Raw genomic sequence first — 15266 nt, 5'->3', positions numbered from 1 at the left:
TGAAATGCTGCTACATTCGAAGATGAACAATACGGAATTTGTACTTACTTCATTGGACAATGTATGAAAATGCAGTGGTCGAAACTCGGGGCGGAGAAAAAAAGCTGGTCTTCCACGTTTTTTTTTTTTTTTTTTTTTTTTTTTTACTGACTCAGAGGTTTTGGCGCCAGTATTTATCTTTGTGCCTGCAAAGCATGCCTGTGTAGCGCTACAAATATTCGACGGCAGAAGTTAGTTGTGGCGGCACCTACCAACATTTTTCAGAAATTCCGCTTACTTTGCACTCGATTCTAAGTCGCAGGCGGTTTTTTGGATTACAAAAAGAGGAAAAAAAGTGCGGCTTAGATTCGAGTAAATACGGTATTTGTCAGTGGGCACAGTCGTGTTCCACATCCGATAGCTGTCGGGCACTGCAACTGTGTGGAGATGTTTATCCTGTTACCAGGTAACAACAGCCTGCTTCAACTCCAAGGCTCATACGAGGTTGCCAGAACGACGGCGGTAAGGCGGAGACTCGTAGACAGTGCAGGCTCCGGGTATGAGCGAGCAGATTTGTGTAAGCCAGCTACTGTCGATCACCACTGGTCCACAGATACCAAGGAACATTACAAGTGCTCCTTCTGCCGAGCACACAGAAACAGATATTTCCACGTGGTTCTCAAATGTGTGCACCATATGTTTGGCCTTCCCATTACTCTGAGGGTGGAATGAGATCAAAGTATAGGTCTTACACGTAAAGCTAATGTATCAGTGAAACTCTGGAACAGATTTCTGAAATAAACTGGAATTGCTTATGGAACACAATTATTTACTGCTGAGCACCAAAAATGGCTTCAGAGAACAAAAAGGAACATTTGATAATCATGCATTATTGACAGCTAACATCTTGTCTGTGTTTTTCTGGGACAGCTGTTTATTGCTGCACCTACATCTATACACCACAATCTACCTTTTTGTGTGTGGTGGAGGATACTTTGCATACCAGTGCCACTTCCCCCTTTTCCTGTTGCCGTTGTGGATGGTTTGTGGGAAGAACAATTAGTGGTAAGCCACCATTTGGGCCCAAATATCTATAATTTCATCTTCATGGTCTTTTTGTGAGATATACATACTGGTTGACTCTTCTAGGAAAGTATGCTTTCAGAACTTTAGCAGTAGACCCCACATGTTGTAGAACACCTCTCTTTCAATATCTGCCAGGGAGTCGGCTGACCATATCCTCGATGCTATTGTGCTTGCTAAACAAATCTGTAATGAAAGATGCTGCTCTTCTTTGGATCTTCTCTATTTCAATTATCAGTCCTGTCCAGTTCGCATTTCAGAATAATGAGCGATATTTGAGTATTAGTAGAACAAATGTTTTGTAAGTTACTTTATTTGTTGACGGACTACATGTCCGGAGCATTATTCCATTGAATCTCAGTCTTGCCTTATCTGCAATTAATTTTATGTGCTCGTTACACTTCAAACCACTCCATACACATACTTCAGTGAGATAATTTATGGAAGTAACTGTTTCCAGTGATTGTTCTACCACTGCGTGATCATAAAGTAAAGGATCTTTCTGTCTAAGTACTCATAACACATCTATTTGTTTGCGTCGAGGGTTAATTGCCACTCGCTGCACCGAGTGTCAATCGTCTGCAGGTCATCCTGCATTTCGTTACAATTTTAAAACTTTGCTACTTCTCCATATACAATAGCCAGCGAAAAGCCTCGTGCAACTTTCGATGTTATCTGCTACGTCATTTATATTGTGAAAAGTAACAGTCCCGTAACACTCCCCTGGGGCACTTCTCATGTTACTTTTACTTCTGAAGACTTTCCTCCATTCATAGTGACATACAGTGTTCCATTTGCTTGAACTCTTCAGTCAGTACGACATTCTGTAAGCTCTTATTTTGTTCATTAGGTGCCAGTGCGAAACTGTTTCGGCACTTTCCAGAAGTCGAAGAACAAGGCATTTACCTGGGTGCCAATATCTATTGCTTTCTGGTCTCAGGGATGAACAGACTGGTAAAAGGTACAATTAATTTCAGTATGAGGTTCTTAAACGTGTGTACTATATGTTTGGCCTTTGCATTAGTTTGAGGATGGAATGGGGCAACTTCCTCACCACAGTCTTCATTGGTGTCTCAGCTATGTATAATAATGTGCTGATTTCCATACTAACATATAAGATTTAGGATTTTAGAATTCCAGATACCTTCATCACAGGTATACTGTGGCATGTCATGCCTGTGGTATTTTTGTTAGGTTTGTAATTGGCTGTCGATGTGATGAACATGCCACGAATTACTACACTGGGAAATCCTATGCTATTGTACATCTGTTGGACTTATGTTCAGTTGAAGAATGAGATGTGGACCAAATGAATATCACAATGCTTCCCTTTGGGGGCAGTCTTCAGCCCAATATTGTATACCTATAAACAGGGTGTTTATAAATGAATATCGCGGTTTTAACGCTTTATAATATTTATTATATTAAACTTAACAGTTATAAATGATATGTCAAATGAAAGAACAACTCAAACAGTTTTACCAAGAACCTTATAAATGTCCGATTTGATCACCATTTGTCACATGGCACACATCAAGTCTATAGCCAAGTTCTTCCCAAACGTTGATAAGAGTGTCTTCAGGATCCTTGATGAAGCCCCAAAGGAAAAAACCGCATGGCGTTAGGTCGGGTGAGTGTGGAGGCCATGCAAAGCAAGCCCTGTCATTAGGCTTGGGAAGAACTCTGCTATAGACTTTGTGTGTGCTGTGTGACACATGGTGCTCACACTGAACATTTATAAGGTTCTTTGTAAAACTGTCTGAGTTGCTCTTTCATTTGACATACCATTTATAACTGTAAGTTTACTGTAATAAATATTATGGAGTGTTAAAACCCCGATACTCATTTATAAACATCCTGTATTGTCATACAGTGAGATGACATATGTTTCTACTCAATGCCCACATACTCTAGGATACTTGCAATATTGCTTGGGGGTCATCTAATACAAAATAGTCTAACAGCATCACCTCGCAACTCCCAAGAAGTAGCGTTCACTTGCAAACGTACATATCTTCTTGCCCTATGGATGAATTTGTTAGACCACACAATGTCACCATGACCTTATATCAAATATATGACTAAAACCTGAAGTGGGACACTCACGTTTGACAGCTTCTTCCAGAAAACATTCTCTGTGCGTAGGCTCATACTCAGTGGGGAACACACCTGGCTGCAATGCTCATCCTGTGCCGATCTCTGGTGCCGACTCAGAATTTTACCACTGTGACATCAAGTTTACACTCACCAGATTAGACAAAATACAGCAACATTCTGTTAGAATTTGTATCAAAAGCACTGCAAATGCCTTTCAATACTCAGCACCAGTTCCTATCAGTCAAATTTTTCTCGAAGAGAATGCAAACCCCAGAGTCCTACATTGCTTAAAAATTAAATTGACAGCAAGCACTTCTTCAGACCGCTCATCATTCCTCTCTCAAAATAAAAATGCGTTGCTAAATATTAGCCACTCAGCAACAGGAATACTTCCTTGCAACTCGGTTCACCAGATGAACCGGTACTTCAAAATTTCAGATTCCATGCCCGGATGGATGCAGCAGCCCTCGCTGCACCTGTCCCGCGTGGACCCCGCACTGTCGGCACCAGTCCCACAGCCGACAGAAGTTGACACTCTTTCACGGTCGTCGCTGTCTCGACAGCCACTGTCGTCTAGAGACGAGCCACTCTTTCTGGCAGCTGTACCACGTGCTGCCTCACTTCCCCCTGCAGTCATCAAGATGGCTCTGTCTCAGTTTGCTGCTCTGGCTCTGTACAGAGGTGCACACTATCTGTCCAGTTTTTTGTCCGATGTTCCCAGGCAGGCTCGAGGCACGTGCCAGGGTAGGGGCAGGAGCTCAGCACCGGCCTCAGTTTCGGCCACCTGCACGGACCCTTCTCCCGTCGTCGTTTGCTCACCTGCACGACGTGATGAGAGGGAGGAGGATGTTCAGCTGGAGGGACGTGGTCTCACATATCAGTACCACCCCGTGGGCAACAGTAGCAACAGAGCTGTTAGTTTCTATGAGACAGCGATAATGGTTGTGGGGGATCCGGTGAACTCAGTGGAGCGTGCCCGCTGAGGCACACCTTTAGTGGCTCGAGACCACGAGAACACTCTGTCACTGCAGCAGTGACTGAGCCCCTCTCGTGCTCAGAGCCACATCGCTACACGAAGTTGTGCCGACGCTGTCCGGTCGTGGCTCCGTCACCACCACTGTTGCTGTTGTACAGAGCTGGGCTCTACTTCTTGCTGCCTTTTTTGTTTGGAGAAATACAAGTTAGCGAATCTTCTGTTTGTTGCATTACTTTTTCTGCTCCTGTCCAGCTTTCCTATGAAGACAGTTGCTGCATTACTCTGTAGTCCACCTCCCCTTACCGTTGTGTATGAAGTCTTACACAAAATATCTAACTTATTAAGTATACTATTAACTCTCAACATTTCACCAATATAAAGGGATAATAACAGTCACATTGCAAACATTATGTAGAAAGTGCTTGAGCCACAGCAGTATGGAATTCTGCTGAATTTTTTGTGGATAGCAGTGCGTCGAAGTTTCCCACAAAATGAAGCATTATAACATAAATGGATAGGTAATAAAAATCTACTCACCAAGTGGCGGCAGGAGAACGCACACACACACCAAAAGGTTTAACTTTTACAAGCTTTTGGAGTGGGTGACTCCTTTTTCTGGCAGACGATTTGAAGAGGCAGGAATAGAGGTGAAGGAAAAGGACTGGAGAGGTTTAGGAATAGGGGTACAATCATTCCTTCTCATCCTGTCTGGTAAGTCTCCCCTGGGTCAGGGTTCTGGATGACTTTTCTGAACTGTCCATTTTCCTGAACATCTACAGTCCTCTTCCTTCACCCTTCTTCCTTCCCCTTCAATTATTCTGCCAGAAGGAGCCTCTGGCTCCGAGAGCTTGTAAAAGTCGAACCTTAAAGTTAGTTCAAAAACATGATGCAAGGAATGGAAACAGCGTAGACTAATTCTAGAGTTATACTGTCTTCTTGTTAAAAGACACCGAAATATTTTGTCAAGTCACTACAAGCAGGTGATGCAAGCAAATGGATGATCCAGGTTTAAGAGTTACTCAGTCTGTTGACTGATATAATTTTTATTCCACGAAATAAATTAGGTTAAAAAAAACTACTGTTAGCTTACCAATAGTATCGCCAGTGTCCTCATCGTCACCAACCTCGACACAACGTATTGAGAATGGAGGTTCCAAATGAGCAAATCCAAGTAGAGGAGGCTTTGAGCAACTTGTTACAAACTGCAACACAACGAGGTCCTTCATAGAGTATAGCTACAATACCAAGAAGTTCAGTGTAACTGTAGGTTATACCTTACGGATCAATGCTGTTGAAAATATGCCTAAAATCGAGGGACTGTTCTCTGAATCAGAGTCCATAATGGCCAAAGTTTGTATCGCATGTGACTTGGCAAAAATGAGGGAAAAGAGGTAAAGTTCAAATACAAAGCATTTATTTGGGAAAGCATATACAATTTGTAGAACATTTTAAATTACTTTCATTACAATTACTTTAGGTGTCTACAATGCAAATCTCTCAAAAAAATCTGTGTTACTGTCCTGCAGCCCCATTTTTTCCATATCAAAAAGATGTATAATTTTACTACAGGTATGTGTTAGTTAATGAAATATTTCAAATATAAAATCTGAAGTTTTAGAAAATTCTTACTAGGCTTTGGTAGAGCACACGGAGATAAGTATTTTCCCGAAAATCTGCTCATAAAAATAAGTTGTAGCACAAAAGCCATTGAGTATATTGTTATGGGTTAATCAAAACAACCCTGTGACCTAATGCTCAGAAGAAATGTTTACAGCTCCTCTATTTTATGTTTCACTGAATGTGTAACAGCTCTGTATTTTATGAACCTGCCAATGTCAATCTCCCTACGGGTGCTGCGGACAATGCCACAGTCAGTCAACAGTGAGCTATAGCCATATGTAAGGAGCTAGTTGCCCATTAGAAATTGTCATTATTTAAACAATGGAAAATCATGGACAAGATAACAACAATATAAAAAGGGTAGATCGTTACTCATCAGAAAGAGAAGGCAATGAGTGGCAAAAAGGCAAGTAGAAAAAAAGACTGCTAGATATTATTCAGTACAGGCGTAAGTCCTTCATATGTTTTGTTTTGTCTATGCATGACGAATGGCTTGGTCCAATGGCTAAAAGTATTTATGTGCTTGTTTGGCACTCAATGCCTCCTCTTTGTGTTAAGTAGCAATCTATCCTTTTCATACTGTTGTCATTTCACTCATTTATTTAAATTTGACTTGTTGAAGGTTTTGCATATTGCTGAACTACAGTATTTTATGCTGAAGGAGATCATCATAAAAGTGTTCCAATTCAATAAAACTGCATTACTGTAATTTAATTTCAACAGTGTCATTTTAATTATTTAAATTGTTAAAGGACCTATCAGTTCTACTGGACAAGGGTGAAAACAATGACTTGGGGAAATACACTCCTGGAAATTGAAATAAGAACACCGTGAATTCATTGTCCCAGGAAGGGGAAACTTTATTGACACATTCCTGGGGTCAGATACATCACATGATCAGAATGACAGAACCACAGGCACATAGACATAGGCAACAGAGCATGCACAATGTCGGCACTAGTACAGTGTATATCCACCTTTCGCAGCAATGCAGGCTGCTATTCTCCCATGGAGACGATCGTAGAGATGCTGGATGTAGTCCTGTGGAACGGCTTGCCATGCCATTTCCACCTGGCGCCTCAGTTGGACCAGCGTTCGTGCTGGACGTGCAGACCGCGTGAGACGATGCTTCATCCAGTCCCAAACATGCTCAATGGGGGACAGATACGGAGATCTTGCTGGCCAGGGTAGTTGACTTACACCTTCTGGAGCACGTTGGGTGGCACGGGATACATGCGGACGTGCATTGTCCTGTTGGAACAGCAAGTTCCCTTGCCGGTCTAGGAATGGTAGAACGATGGGTTCGATGACGGTTTGGATGTACCGTGCACTATTCAGTGTCCCCTCGATGATCACCAGTGGTGTACGGCCAGTGTAGGAGATCGCTCCCCACACCATGATCCCGGGTGTTGGCCCTGTGTGCCTCGGTCGTATGCAGTCCTGATTGTGGCGCTCACCTGCACGGCGCCAAACACGCATACGACCATCATTGGCACCAAGGCAGAAGCGACTCTCATCGCTGAAGACGACACGTCTCCATTCGTCCCTCCATTCACGCCTGTCGCGACACCACTGGAGGCGGGCTACACGATGTTGGGGCGTGAGCGGAAGACGGCCTAACGGTGTGCGGGACCGTAGCCCAGCTTCATGGAGACGGTTGCGAATGGTCCTCGCCGATACCCCAGGAGCAACAGTGTCCCTAATTTGCTGGGAAGTGGCGGTGCGGTCCCCTACGGCACTGCGTAGGATCCTACGGTCTTGGCGTGCATCTGTGCGTCGCTGCGGTCCGGTCCCAGGTCGACGGGCACGTGCACCTTCCGCCGACCACTGGCGACAACATCGATGTACTGTGGAGACCTCACGCCCCACGTGTTGAGCAACACGGCGGTACGTCCACCCGGCCTCCCGCATGCCCACTATACGCCCTCGCTCAAAGTCCGTCAACTGCACATACGGTTCACGTCCACGCTGTCGCGGCATGCTACCAGTGTTAAAGACTGCGATGGAGCTCCGTATGCCACGGAAAACTGGCTGACACTGACGGCGGCAGTGCACAAATGCTGCGCAGCTAGCGCCATTCGATGGCCAACACCGCGGTTCCTGGTGTGTCCGCTGTGCCGTGCGTGTGATCATTGCTTGTACAGCCCTCTCGCAGTGTCCGGAGCAAGTATGGTGGGTCTGACACACCGGTGTCAATGTGTTCTTTTTTCCATTTCCAGGAGTGTAAATTTAGTAATGATTCAGTGTACATTCTTTAAAAATAAATCTGTGAATAAAATATTTGTAAAATACATCAAGTCTAGGTCTAAAACAAGCAATGGAAAGTTGAGGATGGAATAACAACAATATTATGAAAAGGACTGGTTGCTGTGTGGCACAAAGAGGAGACTGTGTGTGTGTGTGTGTGAGAGAGAGAGAGAGAGAGAGAGAGAGAGAGAGAGAGAGAGAGAGAGAGAGAGAGAGAATATGTAGTGTATCTCTTTCCCACATTAGAAGAAGGTCTTTTGGTCAAAAGTTTAACTGTATACCAGTGTTTTTGTTATGCCTGCCCTCAATTCTATATCTCATTTGTACAGGGGAGTAGCAACCCATTCTTTTCATAATGCAGTGGATCTCTGATGTTAAATTCTCCAATCTCATGTTTTTCACACTTCTACACCATAAAATTGCAGCCCCTCTGAAGAACCCATAAGATCAACGCTAAAAATTCCCCAATTTTACATTTCTTCCTACTAAGGTTTAGGTTGATTCTAAGTTCTTACTCAATGTTTCCCTCGACTTCATCCTGTTTTCTTCCTACTAACATTTTAAGTGACTGAATACGTTATGCGAGGCTCAAAAGACAGATTGTTCGCTTGGTGGAATTAAGGGAATATTTTAAGCTGTTGTGGAGATGAGAGAGAGGAAACACTGACATAATCCACGATCAGTTTTGCCAACCCAACTTGCAAATTTAGCTTCCCCACGCAATTATGATACAACTTCTGCTAGGTTGCAGCAGTAATGGAAAAACAATACAGTTGACGTGAAGTGTTCCGGACCAAGAAAATAGGTAACGAAGGGGCCCAGCCACTACCTTTTCTTGTGCCACTCATCTTTTTTGATGTACTTCTGATGTACTGTATACAGTAACAATACCAATCAGCAACTATATCAATCATCAACCTTTTAAATTCAAACATCGAGTCTCGAAGAATAAGCTTGGTCATAATCGAAGAAACATCGCCAATTTCTGACTGGTGAAATCTTGCTGGCTGGTGACTTGTTGAGTCACCCAACAACCAGCGCAGCCACCATACCACACTAGCACATGTAAAATGAGCTCACCTACTGGATGTGTGGAGAGGGGGAGTGGCCCTTCAATGACGGGAGTGCAGGTAGGGGTGCAAGCATTTTGTGAAGTACCCGACAGCCTTAACTTCGGTGATCTGACAGGAACTGGTGTATCCACTGCGGCAAGGCCATTGCCCCAGAAACATAACCATAGCCAGCAGAATTAATAATTTTTAGTGACCACATGAACTCTGTAATCTCCTTGACTGAAACTAATGTCTATTGGTGGTGCATGAAGTGTAAATATGCCTAATGTACCTGTATTGGGTTGTTTATTACTGTTGCAGTTATTGCCACAGTAAGGAACTAATTATTGAATTCAACAATTTTAGGAGAAGGAAGTAGTCACTCACTATATAGTGAAGATGCTGAGCTGCAGATAGGCAGATTTTTGTTGTCTCTATCTGTGACTCAGCATCTCCGCTATATGGTGAGTGGCAACTTTCCTTCTCATAATACTGTTACATTCCATCCTGGATTTTCCATTGTTTAATTATTGAATTTGGTGGACAATAATTTGAAAGCACCTGCTACAGTTACTTTCTGAAAAGCCGGTCAATGACTAAATAAACATCCATTTTAGTTGCAAATCTGGCTGTCTCTTTTCATCAAAACACAATTTCTGGTTGCTGTATGAGGCTTAAGACACTTCCACTAGTGCCCTGCAAGCTTTCAATACTCTTGAGTTTCCTGACTCATTATTATGCCAAATCATTCAAAAATTTGTTTAACACAATATTCATTAATCCCAGTATTCACTCAGTTGGATGTCGATATCAGAAACTGCCGAAACACCACATCCGAGCTGGCCAACAGATCTACCCTTCACATGAATTTGGCAGGTGGATTTGATCTGGGGCCAGTGCACCTAACTGAATACTGAAAGCAAAAGCTAATACACATCTCTATCTGGACGGGTCTGCAATTGGGGAATAAATATATGTTCCTGTCCTCAAGAAAGCAGTATCATGTCACCAAGCTCACACTCCCTGTGTTGACACATTCTTATGGCTAACTATACAGTTTTCTTTTGATTGTGTGATAATTCTGTTTAATTAGAATTCCATTTAAATCTAAATGTAGCTATTAACTGAAGATGAACATTCAGCTGCATTTTGTTTTGTCATAATCTATTCAACAAACTGTTTTCTTTCAGAGTGGTTCACACACACACACACACACACACACACACACACAGCTTCCTGGCTTTGGCATAATGTAATCCATTCAGTTCCATAGTTTTAAATAGCAGCATCTTTGCTTATTTTTCCAATCATATACTTTGGAATGTATTAACCACTCTCCTGCACAACATGTCTCAGCTGCCGAGACATTTGCACATGTGGCCAACACAGGATGAAAATAAAGGAAAAGGAACTCCCCCTCTTATTCTACCGCAGTCCTATTGAGGGGGAACATATTGTGAAGCGACACACACACACACACACACACACACACACACACACACACACACAGTGCTTCTCCATAATATACCTCAATTAATACACTTAACACAATGCTGAATCAGCAGAAAACTGTCAGGCATTGATACCTCACTATAATGGTAGTACAAGAAAGGCTTCTGGCAAGGCATTTATTGGGCAAATAACCACATTATCTGCAGATGAAATAATAGGTGCTGGAATCATTATGAATTGCTTAGGAGACACTAAGTGAGTTACTGCATGAAATTTTCAACAACAGCAACTATTTTTCAACTTTAAATGTGCGCATTAAAAATAAATGATGAAATTGACAAAAGATGTAAGAAAATTGAGACACTGATAAGATAAATAACAGGGAAAAGAAATATGATACCTGTTGGACATTAGAATGCCAAAGAATATTTTGGCAAATTATGGACCACAGAGAAAAAATTGCTAAAAGTGAGGTAAAAGCTACAGCCATTATTTGTTTTTATGAGGGCATGCAGCTCCACTGTACAGTTAAATAACTATAGCACCCTCCTAGGTAAAAAATTCCAGATGTAAAATAATCCTCCATTAGAATCTGTGGGGCAGGGGCTACCCACAAGGATGTAGTCATCAAGAAAAACAAAACTGGCATTCTATGGGTCAGAGAGTGGAATCTTATATCTCTTTATCACATAGGTAGATTAGAGAATCTGAAAGGGAAATGAATAAGATGAAGCTAGATACATTTGGAATTAGTGAAATGAGATGCAGGAAGGAGAGGGCTTTTACTCAGATCAGTAAAGGATTATTAAGACAAAATCAGTGGTAATGCAGGAGTAGGACTAATAATGAAACAGAAATTAAGATGTTGATAAACTACTGTGAACAGCTTTATGAACACATTGTAGTAACCATGACAGATACAATTCCAACACCCACAACAGCAGTAAACATTTGCTATCCTACTAGCTCTGCACATGATGTACAGATTGAAAGAATGTGTGATGAGATAAAGGAAATTAGCCAGATAGTTACGGGAGACGAAAATTTAATTGTTGTGGGTGACTGGCGTTCAGCAGTAGCAAAAAGAAGAGAAGGAAATATTGTAGTAACTAAATGCTACTATTAATTCAGCTGAAACAGCCACAGTAGGAGGAAAATGTTTCCCTGCAACAGCTCCTTACAGGTAGCCGTAGCACGCTATGTTTGTTAAAAACTTGGCTGACAGGGTGCCCTACAACAGAATTGTGGCAACACAATAATAAATAACAAATAACATTTATTTAGACTATATACATATATGGGTACAGTTTGATGCATGGCACTTAAAGTCCTAAACTTAATACAATGATATATAAATAACTTTGCTGTCTCTCTGCAGTCTACGATATTGTATATATCACTGATAGTAATGTTTGGAGACACACTGTTACTGGTCCTAGTTTTTCAAAAAAAGTGACTACTAAATCTGAAGGCAGTTTCCAGAGCACTGTACTGAGCTGGCTGCAGGCTCTGAAGTGAACTCGTAGCCAAAGTATATGTGGTGTACCATATCTTGGTGCCCGTCAGCAGACGAATGCACAAGCCCACCAGTACAAATTGGAAGCAACATAATATGCAGTTCACAGCGCTCGCTGTGGCAGCTTTCTACACTATTGGTGGAAGCATATGACGTGCTGTAGGAAGTGGTGCAGTAGCAGTGAAAGGTTTGCGATTGTGAGTGTCACCTGGCAGCTTCTGCCCAGAACTGAGAGACGGCAGGCAGTATTTGTTGTGTTGTACCTCTTGTTTGATGCATCAAAAATAAAAGAACAACACGGAACAGGGGAAGGGAATGAAAGAGTAGGCTGCCTCATAGAATTTTGCAAAGAGCTAACTTTAAACATCACTAATGCTCAGTTTGAGAATCTTGAATAAAGGTTGTATACGTGGAAGAGACCAGGAGACACTGGAAGGTTTCAGACTAATTACATAGCAGTAAGACAGAGATTTCAACGCCACATTTTAAACTATGATATTTCCAGTGCAGATGTTGGCTTTGACCATAATTTATTCATTATGAACTGCATAGTAAACCTGAAGAAATCACAAACAAGTATGAAATTATAGGGATGGAATATGGATAAACTGAAAGAACCATGTGTTGCTGAGAGTATCATTAGGATAATTGGGCAATGACAGACCAAAACAGGGCGAAGAATACAGTAGGGGATGAATGAGTTGCTTCGAGAGATGAAATAGTGAATGAGCACAGGATCACATAGGTTGAAAGACGAGGCCTTGTAGAAATCCTTGGAAAACATAGAAGATACTGAATTTATGGGACGAAAGGACAAAATACAAAAATGATGTAAAAAGAATAGGCAAAATGAAATGAGACTGAAAAAATGAGAGTGATAGAAGATGCAACATGACTAAGCAGGGATGGCTCTAGGACAAATGCAGGGCTGTAGAGGCATGGGGGTAGTGGAAAGATAGATGCTGCCTGTAGAAAAATTTAAGAGATCTTTGGAAATAAAGAGGAAGCAACTATATGAGTTTCAAGGGGTCAGATGACTAGCCACTACTAAGCAAAAGAGAGAAAACTAAAAGACAAGATGAATCAATGGAGAGTCTATATTGGGGAAACACACTTGATGACAATATTATAGACACAGAATAGGAAATAGGTGAAGATGAGATGGGAGATATGATACTGACAGAAGAATTTGATAGAGCACTGAAAGACCTAAATAGAAACAAGGCTCCTGGAGAAGATGACAAAACCCAGCTGTGACAAAACTATTCCACCTGGTTTGCAAGATATTTGATACAGGGGAAACACCTTCAGATTTCAAAAAGACTGTAATAATTCCAATTCAAAGGTGGCAGGTGCTGAGAGGCGTGTATACTTCTGAACCATCAGCTTTAATAAGTCACAGTTGCAAAATTCTGACATGAATTATTTACACAAGAATGAAAAAACTAGTGGCTGGCTATCTTGGGGAAGATCTGTTCGGCTTCTGGAAAAATACAGGATAATTTGAGGCAACACTGACCCTACAAAACGGCTCTGAGCACTATGGGACTTAACATCTGAGGTCATCAGTCCCCTAGAACTACTTAAACCTGACTAACCTAAAGATTCGAACCTGCGACTGCAGCGGTAACGTGGTTCCACACTGAAGCGCCTAGAACTGTTCGGCCACACTGGCCGGCGTGACCCTACACCTTACCTTAGAAAATGGGCTGAAAAAAAGCAAACCTACATCTTTAGCATTTGTAGACGTATAGAAAGCTTCTTACAATGTTGATTCTACTACTCTCTTTGAAACTTTGAAGGTATCACAGATAAAATACAGGAAGTGAAAAGTTATTTAAAACTTGGACAAAACTGGACTGCAGCTATAAGAGTTGAAGGCCAAGAAAGGGAGAAGTGAGTGAGACAGGGTTGTGTCCTATCCCTAATGTTACTCAAACTTTATGCTGAGCAAGCTACGAAGGAAACAAAGGAGAGAAATTTGGCAGGCAAAATAAAGTTCAGGGAGAAGAAATAATAAGGTCTGCCGATCACACAATATTCTGTCAGAGCCAGCTGAGGACTCAGATAGGCAGTTGAACAGAACGGACAGTGTCTCGAAAAGGAATTATAAGGATACACAGCAACAAAAGTAAAATGAGGGTACTGGAAATAGTCAAATTAAATGAGTGATGCTGAAGGAATTAGATTAGGAAATGAGAAACTAAAAGTAGCAGATGAGTTTTGCTGTTTGGCAACAAAATAACTGATGACAGTTGAAATAGAGAGGGTATAAACTGCACACTCTCAATCATACAAAAGGCATTTATGAAAAAGAGAAACTTGTTAACATTTAATATAAACTTAAGCTAGGCCATTGCAGCTGAAGTGTCCCCCAGTGAGCAGCCGGGCACCTGCAAGCAGCATTAGGCAGGAGTGGGCAAACGACTGAGGTGGGGGCAGCAAGGCAGCCGAAATGTAGTGTACGTGACCATACTACTGTGGTCTCACACCCGCCAGTGGGGTCAGCCGAGTGGTTTGCTTGTGTGTAGAATGCACATAATAGGGACACCTGACACGTAGCCTATCCTAGGTGCACCAGCCAGAGACTGAGTAGACGGGTGCTATCTGGCACCTGTGTTTTGAGGGTCAGTACTGGAATGGACTAATTTAAGGGCCGAGAAGTCTTTTCCGAAGGTATTATTTGTCTGGAGTGCAACCATTTGTGGAAATGAAATGTGGAAGATGAGCAGTTCAGATAAGAAGAGAATCGAATCTTTTGAAATCTACTTTTACAGAAGAATGCTAAAGATTAGATAGGTAGATTGAATAACTAGTGAGGAGGTACTCAACTGAATTGAGGATAAAAGAAATTTATGGCAAAACGTGACAAAGTTGGAGCATACGGCACATTCTGTGGCATCGAGGAATAGTCAACTGGACACTGGAGAGACTTGTTAGGGGTAAAAGTTGCAGAGCGAGACCTAGGCATGAATACTGTAAGCGGGTTCAAATACATGTAGTGTGCAGTGGCTATACAGAGATGAAGAAGTCTGCACAGGATAGACCAGCATGGAGAGATGTGGCTAACCACTCTTTGGATGAAGACCATCACCACTACTACCACAGCAACAACAACAACAACAACAATAGTGAAGAAATAAGAGAGAGGAAAGGTTTCTCCAGTCTTATGATAAAATTCAACAACTTGTAAATAACTTGTTTATAAAAATGTATTGGTGGGGAGGGGGTGGGGGAGGAGAGG

The 15266-nt window shown here is 42.0% G+C and overlaps 1 protein-coding gene across 1 annotated transcript in view; it reads right to left on the bottom strand.

The window, feature by feature from the left end:
* Window positions 1–15266, bottom strand: part of LOC124545912 (ubiquitin-protein ligase E3B) — a 273159-nt gene that overhangs the window by 11508 nt on the left and 246385 nt on the right. The window contains exon 16 of the mRNA XM_047124876.1: window positions 5226–5337. Coding sequence (XP_046980832.1) covers window positions 5226–5337 — 112 coding nt within the window. The remainder of the gene's footprint in view (window positions 1–5225; window positions 5338–15266) is intronic.

This window comes from Schistocerca americana, chromosome 1 (assembly GCF_021461395.2).
Source record: "Schistocerca americana isolate TAMUIC-IGC-003095 chromosome 1, iqSchAmer2.1, whole genome shotgun sequence".
Classification (NCBI taxonomy): Eukaryota; Metazoa; Arthropoda; class Insecta; order Orthoptera; family Acrididae; genus Schistocerca; species Schistocerca americana.
Note: the sequence above shows the minus strand (reverse complement) of the source record. Positions and strands in the feature narration are given on the sequence as shown.